The 25,015-nt window shown below is 40.8% G+C and overlaps 1 protein-coding gene across 2 annotated transcripts in view; it reads left to right on the top strand.

Annotated features, from left to right (window-relative positions):
• The window catches only part of LOC119744637 (transient receptor potential cation channel subfamily M member 5-like), a 38,013-nt gene extending 13,644 nt beyond the window's left edge, over positions 1-24,369 (top strand). For both annotated transcript variants that reach the window (XM_038220683.1, XM_038220685.1), the window contains 18 exons: positions 1,396-1,574; positions 2,474-2,589; positions 3,557-3,697; positions 3,966-4,019; positions 4,661-4,823; positions 5,168-5,369; positions 6,520-6,745; positions 8,331-8,426; positions 9,431-9,489; positions 9,739-9,850; positions 10,966-11,094; positions 11,843-12,091; positions 12,297-12,471; positions 12,724-12,865; positions 16,147-16,343; positions 18,474-18,606; positions 19,400-19,516; positions 21,262-24,369. In XM_038220683.1, coding sequence (XP_038076611.1) covers positions 1,396-1,574; positions 2,474-2,589; positions 3,557-3,697; positions 3,966-4,019; positions 4,661-4,823; positions 5,168-5,369; positions 6,520-6,745; positions 8,331-8,426; positions 9,431-9,489; positions 9,739-9,850; positions 10,966-11,094; positions 11,843-12,091; positions 12,297-12,471; positions 12,724-12,865; positions 16,147-16,343; positions 18,474-18,606; positions 19,400-19,516; positions 21,262-21,400 — 2,629 coding nt within the window. In that variant the 3' untranslated portion in view covers positions 21,401-24,369. The remainder of the gene's footprint in view (positions 1-1,395; positions 1,575-2,473; positions 2,590-3,556; positions 3,698-3,965; positions 4,020-4,660; positions 4,824-5,167; positions 5,370-6,519; positions 6,746-8,330; positions 8,427-9,430; positions 9,490-9,738; positions 9,851-10,965; positions 11,095-11,842; positions 12,092-12,296; positions 12,472-12,723; positions 12,866-16,146; positions 16,344-18,473; positions 18,607-19,399; positions 19,517-21,261) is intronic.
• Positions 24,370-25,015: the final 646 nt, after the last annotated feature.

The following is a 25,015-nucleotide window of genomic DNA, read 5'->3' as shown; positions in this document are numbered from 1 at the left end:
AAACCACTGCTACTAGTGTTGCCCCGCTCCTGCAGCATATTTTTTTCAGAAGTCTTTATGCACTGAGGAACTGCCTGAAGACTTGTTAACCGACGTGTCTCCAATAAAAAAAAAGGAAACCGCTCTGATCCTGCAAACTACCGACCAATATCTCCAAACATCTACCCCTTGCAAGCTCTTCGAGCCCATAATTGTACTCCAGTATAATGAAATACTTCGATGATCACAATGTCTAAAACGACGAACAGCACGGTGTCCGAAAGGGTAGGTCCTGGGAAACACAACTTGCTTTGACTGTTAAGATCTGGCTGAGATTCTTGATGGAAATGGGCAAGCAGATGTCGTAATTCTTCTTCTTTCGTTTGAGGCAGCAAAGAGTCAAGGTTTTCCGTCAAGTTGTCTAAGCCATGTTCTTGTTAGTTTGCAGGCAATGACGAGGTCCAACATGTCAGCTGGGGGAGGCCAAGTGCAGCGGATTCGTTAATGATGTGCTGTACTGTCTGCTGTGGTGCTCCACACATGCAGGCTGCTGGTGGACGTAGGCCTCAACGAGATATGCTGGCATTGAACCGACCGGCTCCTGTACGTAAGCGGTTCAGGGTGACCCATTCCTTTCGAGGCAGGTCTGAGCTGGGTGGGGCTGTGGTGTTGGGGGTAACAGTTAATTGGTCAGGTCGGGCAGTCTGCTCCCAGTCAGCCTTCCATGCACGCGCTATACAAGGCGATGTTGAAGTTGCAGAGGGCTATACAGCATGACGGGAAAATGGGCGGCGAGAGGGCAGGCGTTGACGACCAAGCTGTTGAGCATCTTGGATCAGCTGGTGCAGAGGGTGATCGGCGTTTGCCTTAGCCTTGGACACAAGCAGTTGGTGAGGCACTCTTTGCGAAGCTTTGCAGGTGCGATGCCTGCAAGAACAGGCAGGAGGTCTATATTGGAGTAGGGCGTAGGCAGCCAGTGCTGATCTGCATGGTTTCGTTGAGGGTCACATCAAGCTTCCCGGCATGGGCACAGAGGCCCCATAATGGGGCGGCTTACTCGGCAGCGCTGTATATACGAGGGCAAGAGCACCAGTTCGAAGGTTGGATGTCCTTGCACCCCATGACTATCCGACTAGCCGACGCAGGAGGTTGTTACGTGCTGAAACCTTAGTAAGGAGGGCTTCCAGATGTTTCTGTTGGTGGGTTGCCAGTCTAGTCTAACCCAGAGGTAGGTGGGATCTGGGTTGTAGGGCAGGGGAGACCCGTTTAGGGTGAAAGTCAGCTGGCGTTGCGCTTTGTTGGTGTTCAATTCAGGTGGAAGGCAGATGAAGTGGCTTTTGCGACGCTCAGCTCCATGTCTTCAGGTAGTATAAATCAATTGCTCAAAATGCCTTTTCCTTTGTGTCCACATTGCAGGGATCATGACTTCGACAAAGAAGCCATACAGTGTATTAGAGAGGAATTCCAACTAAGCTCTCAAGCGGCAAGGCCCATCAAAGAGCAGATTGAACGCCTTATCGAAAAGAAGCACCTTATCACTTTCGTATCAGATGCGAACAATATTGATGGTACAATACTCGATGCATTAATGGAAGGTAAGCACTTTGCCAGGGCCAGCTGACGGATGAGGGTGAATGAATTAATAATATTCTTATACACCGACACCTGGGTTCTAGTCACTCCACGGATTTAATTCTGTAAAAGGCGAGCGGTGTGCAGGCAAGTGGCGAGGGAGAAAGCACATTGGGGAATCAAATTAACAAACGATAAACAAAAAGGGAGAAAAATAAAAGAAAAATTTCAATAAGTAAATTGCAAAATCATTCCTGAGGGAGATCCTATTGTTCATGAATAGTTAATATCTGTGAGAATATCATTTTTGAGAAAGGGTTGATACGACCCGAAAATCTCCAAACTATCCATGAATGTAAATTACTCAAAAGGCCTGAATTTTCTCAGATGCAACAAAGAAATTTAATGAAACAAGAAAACACCCATATACAAAGAAGAAAAAAATAGTGTGATTTAATAATGCGAACACTTCGAGCATATCAAAAGGGTTTAACAAGTGTACACAATGATTAACAAAACATCATGATAAGAAGATCGTACGGGCAAGGACTGCAGGCTCTGCAGCGACGGACGACTCCAAGGACGAATTCACCTCCCACGAACGACCAGAAACAGACGAATGAGCGGAACTTTTTTTTTCATTGCATGAAGAACCAACATGCGAAGTTTCATGTGTTTTTTTTTTATCACAAAGTTCACAATTCTGTCACAAGGGCAAACGTTTTCTTCTACTCAGTCGGAAAAATCATTGCTTCCTGTTTGAATATTGCCATGTTTAGTAGGTGCACAGTTCGGCTTAGTTCCCCCCCCCCCCCCCTCCCCCGCGTTAAGCAGAGAGTAAGGGCAGGCCCTATGATTGGGTTTAGAAACAATGGAATTATGTTTTACTCAGGAACGTTTTAAGCCATGTTTCTCTTTACAGCAAACAGTGAAGGACAGCAAAGCAACGACCAGATGTTGATGAGTCTTGCTGTCATCTGGGACCGGATATACCTTGCCAAGTCTGTGTTTGAGCGAACCACCAGCAAGATTTGGCAGGTTCGTAATCTATGATTATGAACATAGGATGCCGCGTCTAACAACCGTTGCCATGAGCAAGCGGGGGCCGGCGAATTTTTATTCCTAAACGACACCCGCATGGGGTGTACGCTATGGAATTTTGGGCATTAATTCTCTTAAAACATCACAAAAATGAACTTAAATAAAAAAGAAATGACTTCGAACGTATAACGAAATTTGGGCTTTATTTCCCTTAAAAAAACCTCCAAAGCCTCAGATTAGATCTCAAAACGGTAACTCTAACCCGTATTTCGAGGATCCCTCACGGTACGAAATCACGACCATACCAACTTAGCCATCGCACTGTTCTCAAACCCTGGAAATTCATGGTAGTAGTATATACATGCGTACGTATCATAAAAGTATGTTGTTTGGAGAAAAAGAAATCGCGGCTGGTACGGGATGGATGGGGGTCGAACTACCCAACCAAAATTCTACATGGATCCACTTCTTGCTATACAATTTTTAATTTACAACTAGAAAGGGCAGCATGATAAAGGTCCATGATTTCACTTCTACATGATTTCATGGATTTGATGAAACTTAATGGTGCTGCAGTATCCCTTGGGTGCGAAGATACAATTCGTCATCGAATTACTGAGGTCAAACGTCATGTAGGGGTCATTAGAGATCATTGTTCAAATATTCTTCAAATGTGTCTTGGTCTACTGAATTTGATGGATTTTGATATAGCTTGGCTGGAGTGATCCTTGGGTGGGGGTTCATCGCAACTCTTCCAAAATGGAGGTCAAGGGTCAGATTGGAGTCTTTTGAGGTCGGCGTGCAAAATGTCACAACATTTTTAAATTAGAGGAATATCGACCGCGGAAAAAGGCGAAACGTGCGATCCGCAGATCCCTTGTTCTAAACAAATCCTTTGCTTTTGATGCAAAAAGGCCTACCACAAACAGAAGTAGCTATGTGGCGGCGTATTTTTTTTTTACAGGACACCAGCTTTGTGAAGGAATTACTACACTTAACTCTTGTCGAAGACCAGCACGACTTTGTCAAGTTCTTCATCGAAGCCGGAAGAGTTGATATGCAGGACTTCCTGTCATTCGATGAGCTGAGGAAACTTTATGGAGAGGTGAGCAACATGAATGATAAAAACGGCTAGAAGCCCTATATTAAATCCAAGGTTTTGAAAGTTGCTGCTGCTGCTGGTGTTGTAGTTGTCGTTATTGTTGTAGTTGTGGTTGTTGTAGTAGTAGTTGTTGTTGTTGTTGTTGCTGCTGCTGACGTTCCAACAAGATCCTTAATTAAATCCAATTGCATTTTGATTTTGATGGGGATCCAATGAAGAAAAAAAAAGGGTTGATAATGTTTTGAGGAAATGTTCTTCCTTTATACCACAGCTGAGCAAAGACTCTGTTGTGTCGACAATGCTAAGACGGTTCAAAAAGAAAAGGGTAAGTTGTTTTAGTTTTCTTAAAATAGGTGACTTTTTGAAATATTTGATGGGCGCTTTTTGCATGGGGCATTTGGAAATAATACACGGCAGGAAAAGACACACCACACTTCGCTAACCATCAAAAATGATTACCCAGGCCTAAATGCAGGGTGATTTCCTTCGTACATGACATCAGTGGCATAGCTTCGGGGAAAGTATATGCGTCCATAATGATCTCCGTTCTATGCACCAATTCTTTTAATGCGAATAGACACATTGTCCTGCCTTGGCAGGTACGTGTCCGTCATGAAGCAATTCTGTCATGTCGTTACGTGCCCGTCATGAATTGAAATGGGACGTGGTGGTTCATTCCTTGCACGGGCCCGGTTCCAAAGACTTGTGGGTATGAATAAAAATGGTGAAAAATAATTTAAAATAATTTTCTATTATCATTTTTGTACTGGTTTGGCAGGTTTGCACATGCATTATTAGAGAGCAGTAATTTCGCTGATTTTACCCACTATTTTGTTGTTTTTATTTATTGAATTGTGTGAATACTGACTGTTAGGGAACTTCAATTTTCAGTGATTTTCAATGTATATCGTGATACGTATCGTATCGTTTGGCATGTATCGTGATACGTATCGTATCGTGACCCAGGTGAATCGCTTCAGCCGTAGTGCTGAACTTTGTTCCGTCTCTGATGATCAGCCGGAGATTTGTCTGGGAGACGTTGGGTGTCTCCTTCAGGAGCTGATATGTGATGGTTATGACACAGACTATCTGAGTTGCAGTACACATTACAAAGCAAAGAAGAAAAAAGGTGAGAAGTTCAATATTCGCGTATCTGTGGGGCTCTGAAGCTTCTTCTTACCCAACAATTAAATATTACAATATCGCAGAACGACACGACAGACTTTTCAAATAGCCTTATCATATTTTAGTTTGTTTTTGTTCTTCAAAGAAATTACAAAATTGTCTTTTTTCATTCCTCTCTTTGGCCATTTATGTAGGCGTGGAGTATTAAACGGTCATGCATGTTGTATACAATATTCGCTGTTCAGAAAAAAAAATGAGTGCCTGGTTCGTTGAGCAGAAGTTGTAAGTATGCACTTCTCACAAAAAACATAATTGAACGACTTTTGTTTTACATTCATGCTTTTGCAGAGAAAACTTTCGAGGACCCATATAAAGAGTTATTTTTGTGGGCGGTGCTTCAGGATCGTATCCGATTGGCTAAGCTATTTTGGAAGCTTGGCAAGCCGTCGGTGGGAGGCGCTTTAGTTGCAAGCAAGCTCCTGAAGGCATTATCCAACCAACAGGAAGTAACTGATGCACAAAAAGCGGCGAACATGTACCAGCATGCCAAGTAATACTTTGATTGAAATAAATGTATTATAGCATTGTAATCGAGTAGTCAGCCAGTTTCATAAAACCTCATCCACATTTGGCTTGTCAGCAAATACATATATTGAGGGGACTCCAAATTGTAGTCCTAAATCTTTTTGTACTTATTTACGAATTCGGGCGATTCACAATGCAGTGCGCCACCAAGAGTTTGCCATGGAGAGTCCATTTTTCAGGTTTACGGTCGACAAAACATGGTCCATTTGCATGAGAGTCAGAAGACAACTTGATCTAATTTGTTATAGGTTGGAGCATAGTGTCTGCCGCCTTACAAAAACCACCATATTGATAAGAAGAAAAGGACAGGGTAAACAGATCCTCGAATCGTACGCTTACAAACAAAGTGACCAGAAAGACTCGCAATTTCAAATATCCCGCGCTGCGAATTTGTCGACCATCTCCCACAATGCACTGGGAAAAACGAACTCTCCATGGCAAATTCTTGGTGGAACACTGCACTGTGAATCGCCCGAATTAATAGACCGTATTACTAAACTTCTAGGCCAAACAAAACATGAGTCGATATTTTCCAGATGAACTCACCGTGCTATTTTCAAATTGCGATTTTAGAAGAAAAACAAATATGCCATTTTTCTAGCAATGCAAAAGTTGTTCAGTTTTGCAAATTAGAAATTTCGAATTGTTACCGACCGGACAATAATGTGGTTCTGTTTTAACAAACCTTTTTTTGCAAACAAATGAAACCACTTTCCAATAGGGAAGTTTCACTTTTTTACATGCATCAATTTCTCTGTTGTTGAAATAGGCAACAAATATCTTTGGAGTTTTTCTTCAGCATTGTGTAGGAGAAAGCGACTACCATAGGATCCTGGCAACTTAACCCTAAAAGGGCCGGGTTATTTTGACCATCTCTCAGCCGGGGCGGGGGGGGGGGCCTTAGATCTCGGCCAATGATTTTAGTATCAAAAGATGCGCAAGGCTCAATGCTTAAAGGTCATAACAGCTCTGGTCGCAAAAAAAAAAATCAAGGCTATCGCGGACAAAGTTGAGGGGGGGGGGAATTCCGCCCCACCCGGCCCTTTTAGGGTTAAATGATACATGTTTTCTAGTTATCTGAAATCACATAATCAAGCTTCCTGGTCGTTTCTCAGGGAATTCCAGCACATCGCCGTGGATATCCTAAACATGTGCTATGAGGAGGACAGACGGCGTACATCGGACCTGTTGGTGCGTATCATGCCAGAGTGGGGCGGTGCTACCTGTCTGGATATCGCCGCTGCTGCCATCAGTAAAGACTTCATATCGCAAGCTGCCGTACAGAATCTACTCAGCGAGCTCTGGATGGGACGGCTGGCCGTCATGACTCATGAGTTGAAGGTTCATAATATTTGGAAAACCCTAAAAGGGCCGGGTTATTTTGACCATCTCACAGCCGGGGGGGGGGGGGGATTCCCCAGATCTCGGCCATCGAGTGACGACAAATTAAGAAACTCGGTATAACATGCATAAAACAAATTAACATGAACATACCCAAGAAACTTCATGACTATAGGTCGAAGGGTTTTTGAATTATGGGTAACTAATTATTCATGTGAAAGAATGGTAATTTTGCTTTGTGTTATACTACGTATATGGAGAAATTCAGATCCGAATTTCATGGTTTTGGTATCAAAAGATGCGCAAGACACGAGGCTAAAATGTCAGAACAGCTCGGGTCGCGACATTGTTTTTTAAGGGTACCGCGGATAATGTTAAGGGCGGGTGGGCGCATTCCGCCACGGCCCTTTTAGGGTTAACAGCTAAATCCTCATTCATTAGATGAACTTGCGTCGGGTTATGTAAATTCAATGTTGGGTTTTGCCCGACACCTTATACCCCGAAGCAAATTCGATCTCATTTTCAGCGGTACAGGGGAAATGACAGAAATTATGATCGGATTTTTTTTGGTGGGGGAGTTGGTGCGGTGGACGCACAGAACACTGGCAGGACCCAATTTCCAGGCATATGATTGACAGGGTTTGGTGGTTTGTGAGGTTTTGTGCAAAGGGTATAAGGAAAATGATTTCCTTGGCCCGGCAGAGGGCTTTGACATATTTATTTTTACCCCCACATACCGGTTTTTTTTTTTAAATAGCTATATGAATTTTTAAGGAAGGAGGCTTCACTTGACAACAGTATGAAGCATTGCATTATCGTATGAAAATTAAGATGATTAAATCTCAACCTGATTAAAAACCACGTAAAATGAGGCCCTTGTATTGCGGACAGCATTGTAGGACCTATCCAGTTTTTGTTTAATAACATAAGAGTCCAACCATAAGAACGCGGTTGTTACGTTGTTGGCGGAGTGTCGCTGACAGTGATTTGCTATATAGGCCTAAGCAGATTTTAGGGAAGATACAATGTTTGCAAACATCAAAAAACGAAATGATCAAATTGTAGCGAAAAAAACTTACTGGATTGTTAGGAAATGACAGTCTTAAGCATCCTGTAAAATCGTGCATCCTGGTGGCATTTTTAAGAAAACTTGTATTTTTCCCAATCGCTGTGACGAGATACAAGCCTGCTTGACTGATTTTCTTACCTTACAATTCCCCAAAGTCTACAAATTGTCCCATTTCAGGTGGGTCAGGGAACCAGACTACAAGAACATGGTTGGGTTTTCTTGGTTTGTACAGCATCTACAAGCCAAAATCGTGAAACAATTAAGTCAGTTTAAACTTTGCTATAACATACTAATCCCCAAAATCCATTTATTTGCAGCAAAAGCAAATGTTGTACCTTCCCTCTATCCAAATATATGCGCAAACAACATTTTTGTTTTCAATGTCATGAAAGTAGAAAGCTTAACAGCTGTGCTGTTGAAAAATGTCCAGTACTTAGAAAACTGGAACTTATAAGAACAGAACAGCAAAAACATGCACTGATGACGCTTCTGCTGTTTTGTCTCGGTGTGTTTTAGATTGGTCTGTGTGTCATCCTTCCTCTGTTGTCAATATGGCTGATCACCTTCACTGACGATAAAGATGACTCAACTGATGCGCTGAAAAAGAAAAGGGTATTATGTCTGTTTTAATATGGCTGATCACCTTCACTGATGATCAAGATGACTCAGCTGATCATACGCTGATAAAGATAAGGGTATAATTCTAACAAACTATAGGCCATTTTTTGTTGTTGCCTATTATAACACATATTGATTTTATCAATTGACTAAAAGGAGAACCCCCACCAAATTCTGGAAGCCGAGCAGCTGCTCGAGTATTGGAGATGTATCCAACAGAATACTGTATGCCTCATTTGTGTTCAGCTTCAGGCTGATCATTCACAGCTCCCTTTCATGAGACAAAGAAGACACTGCATATTACTCCAATTTGTAAACGAATGTTTGAAAACTGTACAGATAAAGATAACTCTTGATTCTATAGCTACTCTAGCATGAAACACAAAGTGGTTAGTGTTTTTAATTATATCATCCGAGCCGTTAATTTCGCAAGAGCTTTGTATTTCTTTGAATATCCTCTTGATTATTTTATTGCTGGCAGATGTATAACTTGGATTTGCAACTAGACAGACAAAGTCGATATGTTGCTGTCAATAACTTGATTTTAGGCCAAAAAAAATAAGTCGGTCTCTGGTCAGCGCGCGCTTCGATTTTAATCATGCGCGTCAATCTTTTTTTTTTTTTTCAAAATGTTCCGCGGTATCTCCAACAGCGCCCTCTATTGCCGCACCTCCTCAACTTTTTTTTACAAAAAGAGCACCAAGGAATGAGAAATTGCACCAAGGCAAATGATCGAGAGCACCAAGGCAAATTATGGAGGACACCAATGTACATGACACCAAAAAAGCAAAATAGTACCCCACCTTGTCTGTACAATCCAAGCTTGAAGAACCCCCCCCCAAAAAAAAAAGCCGCGTCCCCGCGTCAATTCCGGAACTTTGGTCTGACCAGAGACCGAATATTTTTTTTTTTGGCCTGAGGAGAATTATGTTTGCGTTTGCATTATAATTATATTCCATTGTCGAAGAGTTAATTGACAGTGATTTATTACCCGACAGAATTCAGTGTGTCTTCGTGGTTCAGTTGGGACGCTGAACAAAAGAGAAAGCGCCATCAGGCAAGTTTGCCCTCATGTTTCTATGTTCTTAGTTCCACTTCCATACAAAGGATAGATTGTTCATTAGCCAACTTACAAATATTTGTGGAGTGACAAAATGTTCACTATGCAATAATATAATTACCCAATATAAGTTGGTAATCAACGAAACATAACAACTTTACAAGTCATCACCTCCGTTACTGTTCCTTTTGAGAAAATAGAGACTCTTACTATATATCATAAATGATAGTTCTCAATTCATTGCAGACAGCATATGCTACAAGCCAGTCCACTTAAAGAAGGATGGGATCCTCTCTCTTGGTTGCATAGGCTGAAAATGTTCTTGGAGGCACCAGTTGTACGCTTCAGCTACAATGTGGTAACTTAATCCATTTAACCTATTTTGTCCAGATGTTTAGAAAATCTATTTTTGAATATTTATCGATTATGTTACGAACGTCGTGTTTAACTTAATTTTAAACGCTTCGTGAGCGGTTCTGTTTCATCAAACTAAACATAGTGTTTAATTTACAAACGCTTAGGCCTATTTTTTCGGCAGTGTTTAAAGTTGGAAACTTGTGAAATTTCAAACACTGTAAAACCCTATTAACCGTTTTTACGCTAAAGACAAGCTAGGCAAATATAAGTTACAATCAGCTGCAAAACTTGAACCAGGTGTTTGAGGCTTTTTTTGGTACAAAGTTACTTGCATTGTGAATCTGACTCACAATTCAGCCCCTCTAGCGCAGGTTTTTTTATAAACTGTTGCAAAAAAGTTGATAACTTTAACACTATAGGTTTTATACAAATATAGGTTTTCCCGGCCAATTTCCTAAAATGTTCACTCACTTCCGAAAATCGGTCATTCATTTTCGCCTGAATTTGAGAATCGCTCTGAACACGCGTTTCATTTTCGCTACCAGATTATTCGATTCCATTTCAGTTCAATCAATTAAGTGATTGAGAAGCACCTTTCGTTTATGCTCATTCAGATTCGTTTACAAGACTTCCTTTTCACTTTTTAAGGACTTTATCAAACATTAGCCATTCTATTTCACTTTTAGTTCGATGTTATGTGATGCACTCTGCTATTTTGAATGAGAAAAACGCACTTTTGATTGCACATTCACGGAATTGTATTCCAGAATTCTGCGCGAAAAGGTACGCTTGCGTAATATGAATGCGCAGGTAAATATAATTGGCCGTCTGTTTCTCAAAACCGAATGCGCGGACAATGAAAACGATTGAAATTTTGTGGAATTGAAATGAGATTAAAGACGTCCATTCATATTCAGACGAAAATGAATGACCGATTTTCAGAAATGAATGAACTTTCAGGAAATTGGCCGGGAAAACCTATATTAATGAATACGAACACAAGTTAGGGAATTGGATTTTCAAAACATATATTTAACAGCGTTTTAATGACTTGGAAAAAGTCACCATTCTCACGATACAGTTAAACAGTTAAAATTTATATGTGATTCATTGTAGATTTCCCAGGTTTTGTTCCTGCTGCTGTTTAGCTACATCATGCTGACCAACTTCCATCAGGAGGTCTCAGGCTGCGAGATTGTTCTCATGGTGTGGGTCTTCACACTCTTCACTGATGAAATACGACAGGTATTATCAATTATCTCAACTCTCAGTTTAGCACCCGAGCAACAGCTAATGTGACTATTGATTAGATGAACTCTTGACTGTTGACCTGAAAAGATTGAACAGGAATGGATTGATCCCAATACACCCCTTAGCCAATTATTATAGACATGATGAGTTGTTACCATTCTGGCGTGAGTGTCCACTGAGTTCTTGAAATTGCGTTCGACTGGTCAGCTAGGATGAATTAAAGGAGAGTCAGAGAAGTATATTACTGAAATAGCAAATCATTATACATTAAGTGGTCGACACGAAATAAATTATTGTAAGCTTAAGATTTTCACCGTTTTTGGCATCCGATTTTTGCAAAATTTTCGTCCATTATGTTTTTTCAATTATCAATCTCGAGTTCAGTACCCGTGATCATTATAAATAATTGTACACAGTGATGAAAAAGCCCGGCTATCATTGATTGTTTAACGCAATTTCTGAACGTACTATATAAAATATGCTTAGTTTTTGGTTTTTCATTTGCAGGTATTATAATTATTATTAGCAGTGTACTACTGTAAATGTTGAGTGTCTTTTTAGGATGTTGGCAGTTTCAGACTGCAGATGCAACTCCCCAAATTGTTTGAAAAATGTCCCTTCATTGAAACAAATCTTTAAAAAGAGTTTGTTGCATGGTTTGCAGTTGGGATTAAGCAATAGAAATTGGCCAAGTACATAACTCTGCCGTCCCTCTTGTTTACTGGATTTTGTTTCACTACAGATATTGCAGGAGAAGCACAAGTTACTGCTGCATCGTTTCCAAGCCTGGCTGTGGGGCTATTGGAACAGTGTTGATCTGATCTCCCTGGTCTTGTTCGCTGTTGGTGTGGGTCTGCGATTCCATCCAGCCACTTTCGATGCTGCGCGCATTGTGCTGGCTCTGGACCTCATGGTGTTCTACTTCAGAATTCTCCACATCTGCTCCGCTAGTAAGCTTCTGGGTCCGAAACTGATCATGATCACAAAGATGGTAAGAAGCCCCCCCCCAAAAAAAAATAAATAAAAAAACAGGTCTGCAGTTGTACTGCAGAGCCTTGTTTGGAAAATGACTTTCAGCCCTGCTTTGTAGCTTTGTCCAGGGTTAGTTTTCCTGTTAGCCATGACAAGAACACTGAGAGGATCTCGTTTAGATAAACTTGACTTAACTCTTAACGCTTGCTTTCTTTATGTCACAGCTGTTAGACCTGACCAGCTTTGTCTGTATACTGGCGGTGTTTCTGATTGGCTATGGAGTAGCCTGTCAGGCCATACTCTATCCAAACTCCACCCACCCGGCGAGCATCGCTAGAGGAGTCTTGTATCGATCTTATTTCCAGCTGTATGGACAACTCTTCTTGGAGGACGTCGATAGTAAGTATTATTGTCTCCTATGTAGGTTTCTGTTTGAAACCTTTGGCCTAACCATTTCTTTTAAAAATTAAACCCTCCTTTTGAGACGTCCTATAGGATCATATAGAAGCTGGCAAACAACTTGAAGAAATCCTACAAGAGCTTGCAGGATTTATTCTTACATGGCTTCTTAAAAAACTCTGAAATAATCCATGTGTGTTTTATTAGAAAGGCACTGAAATTGGTCGATATCCTTTTTCTTTCTGCCAATAGGTGACTGCGCTGCGAACCAGACCCAGATTGCAGAGGGTATGGATTCCTGTCCCCAATCCTCCTGGTTTGCTACGATCAGCTTGGCCGTCTACCTGTTTATCAGTAACATCTTGCTTCTTAACCTCCTCATTGCTATGCTGAAGTAAGTCGAAGTTTTTGTCTTTACGACATGTCGAACTCAGACGCCTCCTATTAGAATACCAATGTACTGACTGTGAACCAGTGTATTTGCAGGGCGGACCTGTTTGTGTTTAAAAGCAACCCAAAATACAGTTATTTTCCAAAGGGATGCAGATGCAAAAATTAGGTTTTACTTCCTTAGAAAGATCATACCAGTTGCTGAAGCGAAAAAAATGAGAAGTTTGTCGATTGAATAGACACTACTCTATGAAGTTCCAATCACTCGAGCCTTGTCCAAGCCCACTATCATTTTCCCTTTTTCTGCCTATGTTTTTGCAACGTCTCCAAAATGTTCTTGTTGGTGTTAATGAAAGTGGAATCCAAATTTCCCTGATTGAACGAGGTTTAAAAAAGATACTAATTTATCTTTGATGTTAAGGGAAACAACAACAACAACAACAACAACAACAACAACAACAACAACAACAACAACAACAACAACAACAACAACAACAACAAACAACAATCCTGCATACGGGACTGTCTTTCATGAGTGCATTTTACTGCCTCCCTGGATAATACATGTACAGAAGTTTTCGTACCCCACTTTCGCGAGCAGGATAGCAGTCCGCCCATCACAGACCGGAGCTGGTTTAACTCATTCAAACACACTTCTTTGACACACTTCTTTGGGACACACTTCTTTGGGAGAAATAAACAATACTACCTTACTTTGTTAACATGGATGGGGTTAAAAAATAGTCTGTCACACAGTCAGCGATATATTTCTGAGACGCGTCAGGCATCCTTTTCTTATATGATGGAATTTTAGCTCGGTGGTCGAGTGGTAAGACATCTGCACTAGAAAGCAGGAGGTCGTGGGTTCGAGTCCCACCCGAGTGATTTTTTCCAACTGTCACTTGGGAGGTAACACACTGAGTATACAGTGTTTAAAACGTCGGTGAAGGGCAAAACCTAATTTGATTTATATCACATCGGCGCAAACATTCCATCTTATAAAAGTTCTTTGTACTTACAGATAAAACAATTGAATTCCATCTTATAATAGTTTATGCGGTACCCGCTGCTATGTACATCAGATTCGAACCGGCCAACCGATCCCGTTAGCTCGGTGGTCGAGTGGTTAGACATCTGCACTAGAAAGCAGGAGGTTGTGGGTTCGAGTCCCACCCGAGTGATTTTTTTCCAACTTTCACTCGGGAGGTAACACACTGAGTATACAGTGTTTAAAACGTCGGTGAAGGGCAAAACCTAATTTGATTTATATCACCCCGGCGCAAAAATTCCATCTTATAATAGTTTATGCGGTACCCGCGGCTATGTACATCAGATTCGAACCGGCCAACCGATCCCGTTAGCTCGGTGGTCGAGTGGTAGGACATCTGCATTAGAAAGCAGGAGGTCGTGGGTTCGAGTCCCACCCAGGCGCGTACGCAGGGGGGGTGTTTTGGCTGTTAAACACCCCCCTTTGCCATGTAAAAATATGGAGGGAAAAGAGAGTTATGTGACCGAGCGCGGAACAATTACAAATTATGTGCATGTTCTCAACTTTAAGCTTTGAATACAGAAGACACTTTATAAGAGCAAGAATACATTGGCCTATATGTATTTGAAACAAATGAAACAAAATATCCCCTCAATTTTAAAAACTTCTGCTAAAAAAATCAGGGGAAAAGTGGCCAGGAAACGCCTCAGATTGCACCACAGAGCATCTACGATCCAAAATTTCCCGGGGCCCTTAACCCTAAAGGGGCCGGGGGGGCGAAATCCGCCAGCCCCCCCCCCCAACATTTTCCGTGATAGCCTTTAAAAAAAAATTTCGCGACCCGACTTTTTAGCCTCGAGCTTTGCGCATCTTTTGATACCAAATGCATAAAAATCGGACCACGGGTTGTCGCGTAGCGAAAAAATTTCCGGCGCTACGCGCCGTGAAAACTGAATTTTCGTATATACGTCGTGTACACAGAGCAGAATTGCCATTCGTACATATGAATAATTAATTAGCCATAATTCCAAAACCCTTTGGCCTATAGTCATGAAATTTCTTGGGTATGTTTAGGAAGAGTTGCTCTATGCATGTGCCGAGTTTCAAAATTTTTCGTCACTCGATGGCCGAGATCTTAGGGGGGCGGAATCCGCCCCCCCCCCCAGCTGAGAAATGGTCAAAATAACCCGGCCCCTCTAGGGTTAAGCGGGCCCCGGACCCCACGCCGTAAGTGCTTCGCGCTCCGCGCTTGCATTAGTCCTCCGGCCAAATTCCCTCTATGCTAATTTCACCCTAGCGGTGCCCCCACCTTATTTGTACCTCATTCAGCGAATGGCTGAGGCTCGGACTACAAGGGGCCTAAATCCCTTTCCAAAATAGAAAATTGTGAAAAAATACGGAGATGGAACATGGTTCTCAACTTTGAGTACATAACAAACTAAATGAAGAACAAAAAAAAATAACAAATTTTAATGGAATTTTCGATGTTTAAAACGTTTTTTAAACGGTGGAAGTGGCCAGGAATCGCCTCAGATTGCACCACAGAGCATCTAAAATCCAATTTTTTCCCGGGGCCCTTAAGCGGGCCCCGGACCCCACGCCGTAGGGGCTTCGCGCTGCGCGCTCGCAGGTCCTGGACCCTTCATTACAATTGTAGGCCCCCCCCCCGGCAAATGGCAGTCTGAATCCGCCCCTGTGACCAGAGCGCATTTGTATCCTGTATCTGGAGTTTGGCCTTAGGGGTGGGGGCGGTTTACACAAAGAATTAGATTCCCAACGGATGAGAATCATGAGATCCAGGGGACGAAGCTGAGTAAATTTAGCCAATTACAAGAACAGATCCTAGCACTTCCGCAGCCCGTGTCACTTTTTTCTTGAATTTCTTCTTTTTTTTGTTTAAATGCTGTTTGTTGAGGGAGGGGACTGCCCACATTGACCCCTTTACTCATATGTTCATCATAAGCCACAGAACATGGTTTGTTTTTTTCGATTTACTATGTTTGCCGCCAACACAAACTCCCGACTTTTATTTTAGCGTTAAGTTTAGCCCACTGATACTATTTTTATTTCGGGCGCCAACACAATTTACCATCTTCATTTCTAGCGTCATAAATGATGACATCCAATTTTGAAACACCCCCCTTGAAAAAATCCTGCGTACGCCACTGGTCCCACCCGAGTGATTTTTTCCAACTTTCACTCGGGAGGTAACACACTGAGTATACAGTGTTTAAAACGTCGGTGAAGGGCAAAACCTAATTTGATTTACATCCTTTTCTTATTTGCAATTTTAATAGCTACACCTTCACAGCGATTCAGGAAAACACTGACGCATACTGGAAGTACCAGAGATACCAGTTAATCAAGGAATATTACCGGCGACCCCCGATCGTTTCACCTTTCATCTTGGCTGCTCATCTGTATCAACTGGTACGCTACGTGTGGGATCGCTACTTTCCTGAATGCAAAATGTACAGGGCTCCGAATCTCATTAGTAAGTCTGAGTTGATATTTTGCTTTTGGCTAACAATCCAAACCAACCCCGAGTGTTTCTCTTCATTTTGCACCGGATAAAACCAAACCCAAAAATATCTCTAAACCTGCTTTCCAGAGTGGGGAACTTCACCTTGTGTGGAGGTGGTCAAGTCCACACAACGTGTCTCAAAACTGGTTTGTGTGGACATCTTTTGTTCGGAAGTCCACACAGTGAATGTAATGCTTGTACACACACTTACACACACCTACTGAAATTTGTATCACTGTGGAGACATTTCTTTGTTCTCGTGTAATAAAGTTTTCGAGTTTGAAAGTGAAGTTCCAAATTGCTCTTATTTTAACCAGAATTAATTTCCTTGGCTGAAATTCGGACTTAATATCCCATTTTTAAAACTCTTCCATTTGCGACAAATCAACCCACCTTGGAAATTCCTAGTTTTTGAGTAAAATCCATATATCTATTTCGTGAAAACCTTGTGGAGACTATAGAAATTGCCCTGTATTCATCTATAGAAATTGCCCTGTGGAGACGTATACAATCTTTTGTTCCCTATTATGTGCACGTCTCCAGGGGGCACGGTGTATCAGATCATTTTTATAAGACCTACGGTCTTGTCTCTTTGCTTAATACAGGTTTTAATTAAGTGGTTAACCGAGTTATTGTTCGTTAGTTCTCGCTTATTGTTGGTTTTCATGTGACATGCACGTTCCTTCTGATCTCAGGCTGCTGTTCAAAATTCATGTTATGTGATCTAGCACCAGAGTTGTAACGAGTCACTGATTTTTGTGACTCGAGTCGAGTCGAGTCATTTTAAAGAAGTGACTCGAGTCGAGTCGAGTCATTAGGTCAACAAGGTCGAGTCGAGTCGAGTCGAGTCACAGAGTGTGGTCGAGTCGAGTCGAGTCGAGTCAAGTATTTAGCTCGAGTCAATTCGAGTCACAAATATTTGAACACTTAATTACAATAAAAAGCAACAAACACAAGAGAGAAAGAATACAAGGCACCAGTCTATTACGGAAATCCAAAGACATAAAGTATGCTGTATGGTACCCAACCAACCGTTTCCATTGCTAGCTCACGTCACAGATAAGAAGATGTGAAACTTCGGTCTTATAACTGGTTTGGCTTCGGGTCTAGATTTTGTTGTTCGCTGATCGCTGACAACGTTAAAACCTAATTGCATTATACAAAACTGTTTCTGATTATTTAAAGGTGGGCCCGTCCGTATCCATTTTTGTGTGTGAAATCGGGACATGAATTTAGCCAGCGTTCCACCAAGAACTTCAAAATCGCCCGAAACCAATGATGAAACCACGGATTGAGAAATGCGTTTTAAGTCTGGTTCCGGGTTTAGCATTACATGCTATAGAACCACAATGTGGGAGTCCGCGACACGGTGTATGTTTGTTGTTTCATTATGGAGGAAGGAAACAGACTGCCGCTGTATATAAACGTACATTATTCGCGAACATTAACGTGACGTGAACAAAAACTGGCAACGCGAACGGCGCAGCGTAAGTCATTGCAAATATTTTTCGCAAGTAAGTTTTGCTTTTATTTTGGGACTCGAGTCTTATTAGCCTTCCTCGAGTCGAGTCGAGTCATTCTGATGAGGGACTCGAGTCGAGTCGAGTCATTTGCTCGCAGTGACTCGAGTCGAGTCGAGTCATTTACCCGTCGGGACTCGAGTCGAGTCGAGTCGCCAAAAAATGTGACTCGAGTCGGACTCGAGTCGAGTCATTGACTCGAGTCATTACAACTCTGTCTAGCACCCGGCCCCTTGTATGCAACCCCCTCCCGTTCAGCCGTCTAATGTTTTGATACTACATGTAGTAGAATGGTACCAAAAATAATAAATTAATTCTCAAACTGACTTTAAATGCAGGAGAAACACCGTATATATAAACATTTACCGGGGGTAGACCGATGATTCCCCGGCCCTATCAAGACGTGCCCTTGGCACGGCTTCACTCAACCACCCCTGCATACCCCACACCTGTTTCCTGAAAACTATGGATCCGCCATGAACGTTTAGTGTTTAATTCATGGAAACAAACTCAAAGTACCGTTAGATCCCTGCTAAAACACCATAAAAGTCATTAAAATTCCTTTTGTTGACTCCGTCAGGAAAGAAAATGGAGGCCAGGGAGGCCGCAGAGATGACCGCCTGGGAGAAGGTAAACTGTCGAGATTATCTGGCCGAGAAGAAGAAGGCAGAGAGCGAGGCGACAAACGTGAAACTGGAACAAATGCAAAAGAAGTGAGTCTTAATAAGGGATGAAATTAGTGTGATACACACGCAGGGTGATCGGACAGACAACTACTTTATTTGACATTGCCCAGTTCATTATAAATATTTTTCGTCCAAACAAAAATAATCAAAATGAACCTTTTCCAGTGTAGCAATTTCTTTTATTTTGAAAGTTCTTTTGTCGTATTGGGGTTGATAGGTTTAATGTTAGTTAAACGTGACTCCCGGTTTGATGTCGTCACCAGTTGAAAATTCGCAAAATGAAAATGGTTTTTGTTTTGGACAGACTGAAAATATAAACTTTACACCGCGAATGTATTAGTGTATGTGTTGATACCACCTTGCTTTCCTTTGATGACGACACGGCAACAATGGAGCTGACAACATTTTGTGACATTATTGTGCCACGAACATCGCCGCTGGATACGAATTAATTATAAAGATGAAATTGATTTTTTATAAAAAGATAATCGATAATTTTCTAATTTTCACTATAAGTACCCTGAAACTTCTCAAAGTTACCTGCGGAACAATATTTAGTAAACTTGTGAAAACTGGTTTTAAATTTAAAAAGTTTAACTTTCTTTGAGGGCGCTAGAGGGCGCTCTTTTTGGGACTTGACATCGCACATGCAGCCAATCGGGAAGCCTGCCACTGAGCCAGTGAAAAACTTAAAAACATTCCAACATTAATTGTTCTATTAAGAATTGTCAATGAAACTCCAGAGAAGCAATGTGGAAGTCGGAGAGTATTTTTTATTTGATTTAATGTAAAGAGTGTCTCGGTTTACATTTGTTTCCAGGCTGCGAGACCTTTCCGACACGATATATGATTACTTTGATGATGGCCGACTCAACCGATCTTTCGAGAATGTGATAAAGAAACATGTGGGCAACGACACGGGTCACCGTTTATCCAGGTAAGTCGCATTTAAAGAAAATAATATATAACGTGGATCTGTGGCATTGGGTCGTATGTATAAAAACTAGCATTTGCTTTTACTACCTATTTTCATGCATTTACTTGCATTTGTATGAATAAACATGAAACAAATGCTTTTACTGGAAAGCAGTTGCTAGTTTTTATACATACGACCCATTATCTTGGAGAAGGGCGTCAATCTAACTTTAGTTTGTATGAATGTGCTAATTAGGATGAATGCCTAAATATCATAATAAGGGTTTTCTCCACAGCAACCTTTTGGTAGGCGTAGGGATGGGATCCCAAACGTTTACGCAAAGTGCACCTAGCGTGCGAGCGGCTGATTTTTGTATTTTCGAAAAGTAGGGACAATTCAATGTTTTTAAATTTGGATTTTTTTTCCTCCATATTGTGAGTGGGATGGGTCAAGGTAAATAATTGAAAATCCAAATTCTCTTTTCATTAAAAAAAAACAAGAAAAAACAAAAAGCTAGATATTTTGTCTTGCCTACGCACCAGCGTTCCTTATGCGCGTTTGTTTTCCAACTTCGTTCCCAATACCGACGGTCAGACGATACAGTCATACAGACGTACAGAATGACCTGTAGTACATGTACATTGTGTACTGTGTGCACATGAGTATTCACACACCGGTAATCGAGGACCTAGGACACGGGCGCAAACAATACGTGCACAAGTGACCGATAGTCCACGATTGAAATTCGTGTACAAAACCAATGAGAGCTGTTGCTAAAAAGTTAGGGGTATAAACAAAGGAATGAGGATTAGGGCGATAGGGCGTCCACGATTGCCGGTGTTTACAAATGTGTGTGCATGCAAGTGCATGTACGGTTGATGTACCCTAACGTGGCGCGGCCCCTAACGTGGCGCACTTTGATTTTTCGCATGTAGCGCCTAGCTAGAGCAAAAGTTGTAACTGAAATTTCACAGAAAGTGAAATTTCATCAAGTTCTAAACACTCCCGTTCATAAATTACGAGTTTATCTACCTGTTACAAAATTAGAAGAACATTTTATTTTGGCGTGATTTTCCGATTTTCCGTGATTTTGTTTCGAAGTGCTCAGGGAACCCTTTGAAAATGTCCCCCCCCCCCAAAAAAAAAAAAAAATTGAAAATAATTTTCTGACAAACTTTTAGTTGGGTATGTAAGTAGAGATAATAATTGTTTATCAGAATTTATCAACTTTACAAAAATTCTTAAATGTCAATTTGGAAGTTTCCGTCATTTATTCAAGTGCGCCACGTTTGGGAACACTAAGCCTATTTTGCCCAATTTCTCCACAGTTTTTGAATTGCGGACTAAATTCCATGAAACCGAAATTGTTCACAGAGGTTAAATAGCAAGCATTAATAAGGTAAATGTACCAGTATTTCACTGAATGAATTTAAAGTTTGTCAACAAAGAAGTTTGGCAACACTGATGTGGAAATTCGGCCTAAATGTCGAAGTGCGCCACGTTAGGGAACACCACTATACACGTATTTGGATTTTTAAAACTGCATAACAAATCAGGGTTTTTTAAATCGAAAATAGGGGTGGGTGGGTGGGTCAAAACAATTTGGAAACAAAATCCAAATTTAAACACACTGACAATTTTGAATGGCCCCTAACGAGATCCGAATCCAATTTACGCAGAATCCCTTGCCTGAATCTTCAGTCAGATCTCCGATGTAACGTCTAATTGTTGACTGTGTGAATCTTCTTTCTGTTTGATATTTGCAGATCTCAGGATCAGGTGAGTTTCGAATACCCTGATGAGCGACATGAATCTTATGAAGCCCGGAGCCCCAGGGTCAGCCCAAGTAAGTTTAGGGACCCATCATCTACCAGCACACCGAAGAAAAGAACGCTCCCAAAATAAAACGGTACATAGTTAATAACAGAAACGGAGTGGCTGGTAGGGCACAAGCTTGGCCTATACGTCCTAAGTTGGCTCTTATCAAATCTTAGGCCTATACAACGTGGTCTATGCCTATTATACGTACAGTTTTTGAAACAAACATTTTTCAGCTACATATTTTATAGCAGAAATGGCAAGCGCTGGGGGGTCATGAACATTGACGTATATATTTAGCAGATGTTTTCCTGGTCAATTTTGGAAAGAAGGACGTTTAATAATAATGATCCAATTCAATTTCGTTTGAAACTGAAAGCTGTTTTACATTAACATTCATTGGTAAAATGGATCTGAGTCATTCCATGTCATTGCTTGAAACAATGAGACACATAATGTTATCCAAATTCGAGGTGCCGAATGGGTGATAATATGGAATTTGTTGGCAAAATTAGGTTGACATTCTTCTAAGCTTCACCTGTTTTTTGTTAGATTCGGTTTTGTTAAACACCGTTTTGTTATATTGTATGTGAACTGTTATCTCTTACGTCTGAGGAATTGGGACAATGGTTTTCATGTGATAAAAATAACCCCGAGGACCCAAGCCAAGTCCTGGGCAGATGTTCGTGTACAAACCGTATAGGAGATGTTGAGAACAGTTTTAAGTACAAAAAAAGAAGGTAATGATAAGTGATCATCATGTGTATAGCAAACAATGACTTTCGTATTTGCTTTGTTCACTTGTTTTGTTTTGCTTTCGCAGTTGAAAAGCCTGTGGAAAGTCTATAGCTTTTTGGCTATCCGTCAGGAGTGTGTTTTGTATTGCTTGTATATTCGTCCTTATAACTCATATAGGCCTATAACATTCGATGTTTTGTTTTTAACTGATATGTTATCATTTTATCCCTGCTGTGCACTGTTTACTTGTTTTTTTTTCCAAATCGGTGTATGTATTGTATTTGCCTGAAATACTATATACTTAATAATAAATAATTAAGAAAGAAAAATACTTTGTGAGTAGAAATACGGAAATTTGATTGGATATATAATGATGGATTATAGCATGCTGTTAAAAATCCATTCTGCTTTCGTTAATCTTTGCTGATTAATAAGCAACTCCTAGAATCTAAACCAGGGTTTCTTTTACTCACTGACACATGACTGTACGTGTGAGCCGGGCAATGCTGTCGTACTGGGCTTACCCTGTAACGCTAATGAATGGGCTAAATCTGGCCTGTTGCGCAGATCAAAATGCATGGAATAAAAACCTTCCAGGATGTAGCCATTCTGTACGCTCTACGACCAGATTAAATGGACTTACATGTCTTGTTTTCTTCCAGAAAGGCATCATACATTTTGTAATTCAATGCATACTAGGGCCTACTCTTTCTATAAGAAAGCTGCCCACATAAATCCATCTTGACGTCTTTTTCTAAGTACTGTTAAGTATTTCCAGTGTAGCAAATTTGCACAGTAGTGATTCATTTTAATGATATATACGTAATGCCCGTATCGCTGGCCTAATTTAGAATATAAATATATTCCACGTAGTTTTTTTTAGCACTATCATGTACAGTACAATTTGTTAATACACATCCGGGGATACACATGCCGTGTAAATATTAAGTGGGTTTTGAGTTATCATTTTCATTTCAGACATAGGCTGCGTATTGTTTTACTGTTGCACGTAACTAGAAAAACCTATACGTCACATTAACATGTTATACTCAAGCTATTATGATGATATATATTATATAGTATATACCTATGGGTCACTTTGTTTTAGTGGATAATAATTTTCGTATCATTGTAAAAAAAACACACCTGGTGTAAACCATTCCGAGCACGCTATCGCTGAGCACTCAAAGTACCGATGCGCCCTCAATGTCAAAAGCACTGTGCCATTGTTAAGATAAGCCGTACATGTACAATGCTTCTGCCATTGAAGGGGGCTCCACGAGCGTACATGATGTCCTTGGAGCGGTCTATAATATGTAACTTGTTAGCTGTGAGCTCGTAACAAAAAGCAAATTGTGGAAAGACGAAATTATAAGTTTTTAAAAACATGTTATCTTTGGAAAAAGATTTAGGATGTTTCTACGACAACAACAATATACTGCTTTATTTACTATGCAAAGTTGTATTAATTTGTAATTTTATAGTACTAAGTTTGCATTGTTGTAAGCCTTCATTATGTTTGCAAAGAAAGGTTTGTACATAAAATCTCATCGACTCAGAACTGGAATTAGTGTATGAGCTATATTGGCACTCAGGCCGTGCAGTGGAAATTCTGTGCGACTTTACTATAGACTTGCCTAGTCTAATATATTTTGTTATTAAGTGTTATTAGGCCAAAAAAAGTCTCCGGTTTCTGGTATGGAGCTTGCCCAAAAAGTGGTGCGGCAACACGGCTTTTTTTGACCGTTTTTTCCCCTTCAAATGTCGGCTGATGACTGCAAATTGTGCCCAACTAAACTTTGTGCAAGTATATGGGAGTCCAGAGAGGCCACAGAAAGTTTATTCTCGATCCTAACCCCATCTTAAAACACGTTACAATTGTGCAGCAGCAGGATTCCAGTCAAACCAGTGAGTTTGGCGGTTTTGAGACATCATCTTTCATTGAAAAAAAAAGTCATTTTGCCGACGCGCATGGCTACGGCGACGCGCGCGCATGCCAGAAACCGGAGCCTCTTTTTTGGCCTTAGTGTTTTCCAATAATAATCCTAGGGCCTACTGGTTTCTAAGGAACTGCCCACGTACTTTCATATTAATTGACATATTTTTCTTAAGGTACCGGTATTGCCTGTCCACCAGATTTGCATAGTAGTGATTACTTTGTGATATTATATATCTAATGCTTTCATCGTTGGCATGAATATAAACCATGCATTTTTTTGCCAATCATGCACAGTACATTTATTACACGTTCGGGAATACATTTTATGCCGTGTAAGTAATAAATGGATTTTGATTTATCAATTTATTGTAAGCACATACGATGAGTCATAACTACCCAAAGGACCGTTATGTATACACGTTTTGTTTTACTGTTTAAGATAATATATGCCCATGGGACACTAATTTGTTTTAATGGATAACAAGAACGGTACGAAGACCCCTTCAATGGAAGTGCTAGATATTATTTAGGTAAGTCGTCATGCTGGCACAATGCTTTCGCAATTGAAGGGGTCTTCCACGAGCGTACAGCGTGTCCTCGGAACCGTCTTGAATGTGACTTAACTTCTTAGCTTGTTAGCTGTATTTCGTCAAAATGGCCGAAAAACTATTAAGCTTTTAAACATAATGTAATCTGTGGATTGTTTTTTTTTATTGTGTATCTTAAACTAGGTCGTAATCATGCTACTTTATTACCTCCGCCAAGGAGGTTATGTTTTCATTGGCGTTGGTTAGTTTGCTTGTTTGTTTGTTGGTTGGTTTTTCTGTTAATAAGATAACTCAGGTACAAGTACAAATCCATTACATTTTGGAAGTGATCCCAATCTGGGTCTGGATCCAGGCACTTTTTAAAGGATTCTTCACCATTTATGCGATTATTTCTTTTGGGTGTACTGACAATATGGCGGGGAATTGTTTAGCCTTGGCGGAGGTTTGCGCTCTGTGAGTGCTTTCTAGTTTACAATG

This window comes from Patiria miniata, unplaced genomic scaffold, assembly GCF_015706575.1.
Source record: "Patiria miniata isolate m_02_andy unplaced genomic scaffold, ASM1570657v1 HiC_scaffold_7, whole genome shotgun sequence".
Classification (NCBI taxonomy): domain Eukaryota; kingdom Metazoa; phylum Echinodermata; class Asteroidea; order Valvatida; family Asterinidae; genus Patiria; species Patiria miniata.
Note: the sequence above shows the minus strand (reverse complement) of the source record. Positions and strands in the feature narration are given on the sequence as shown.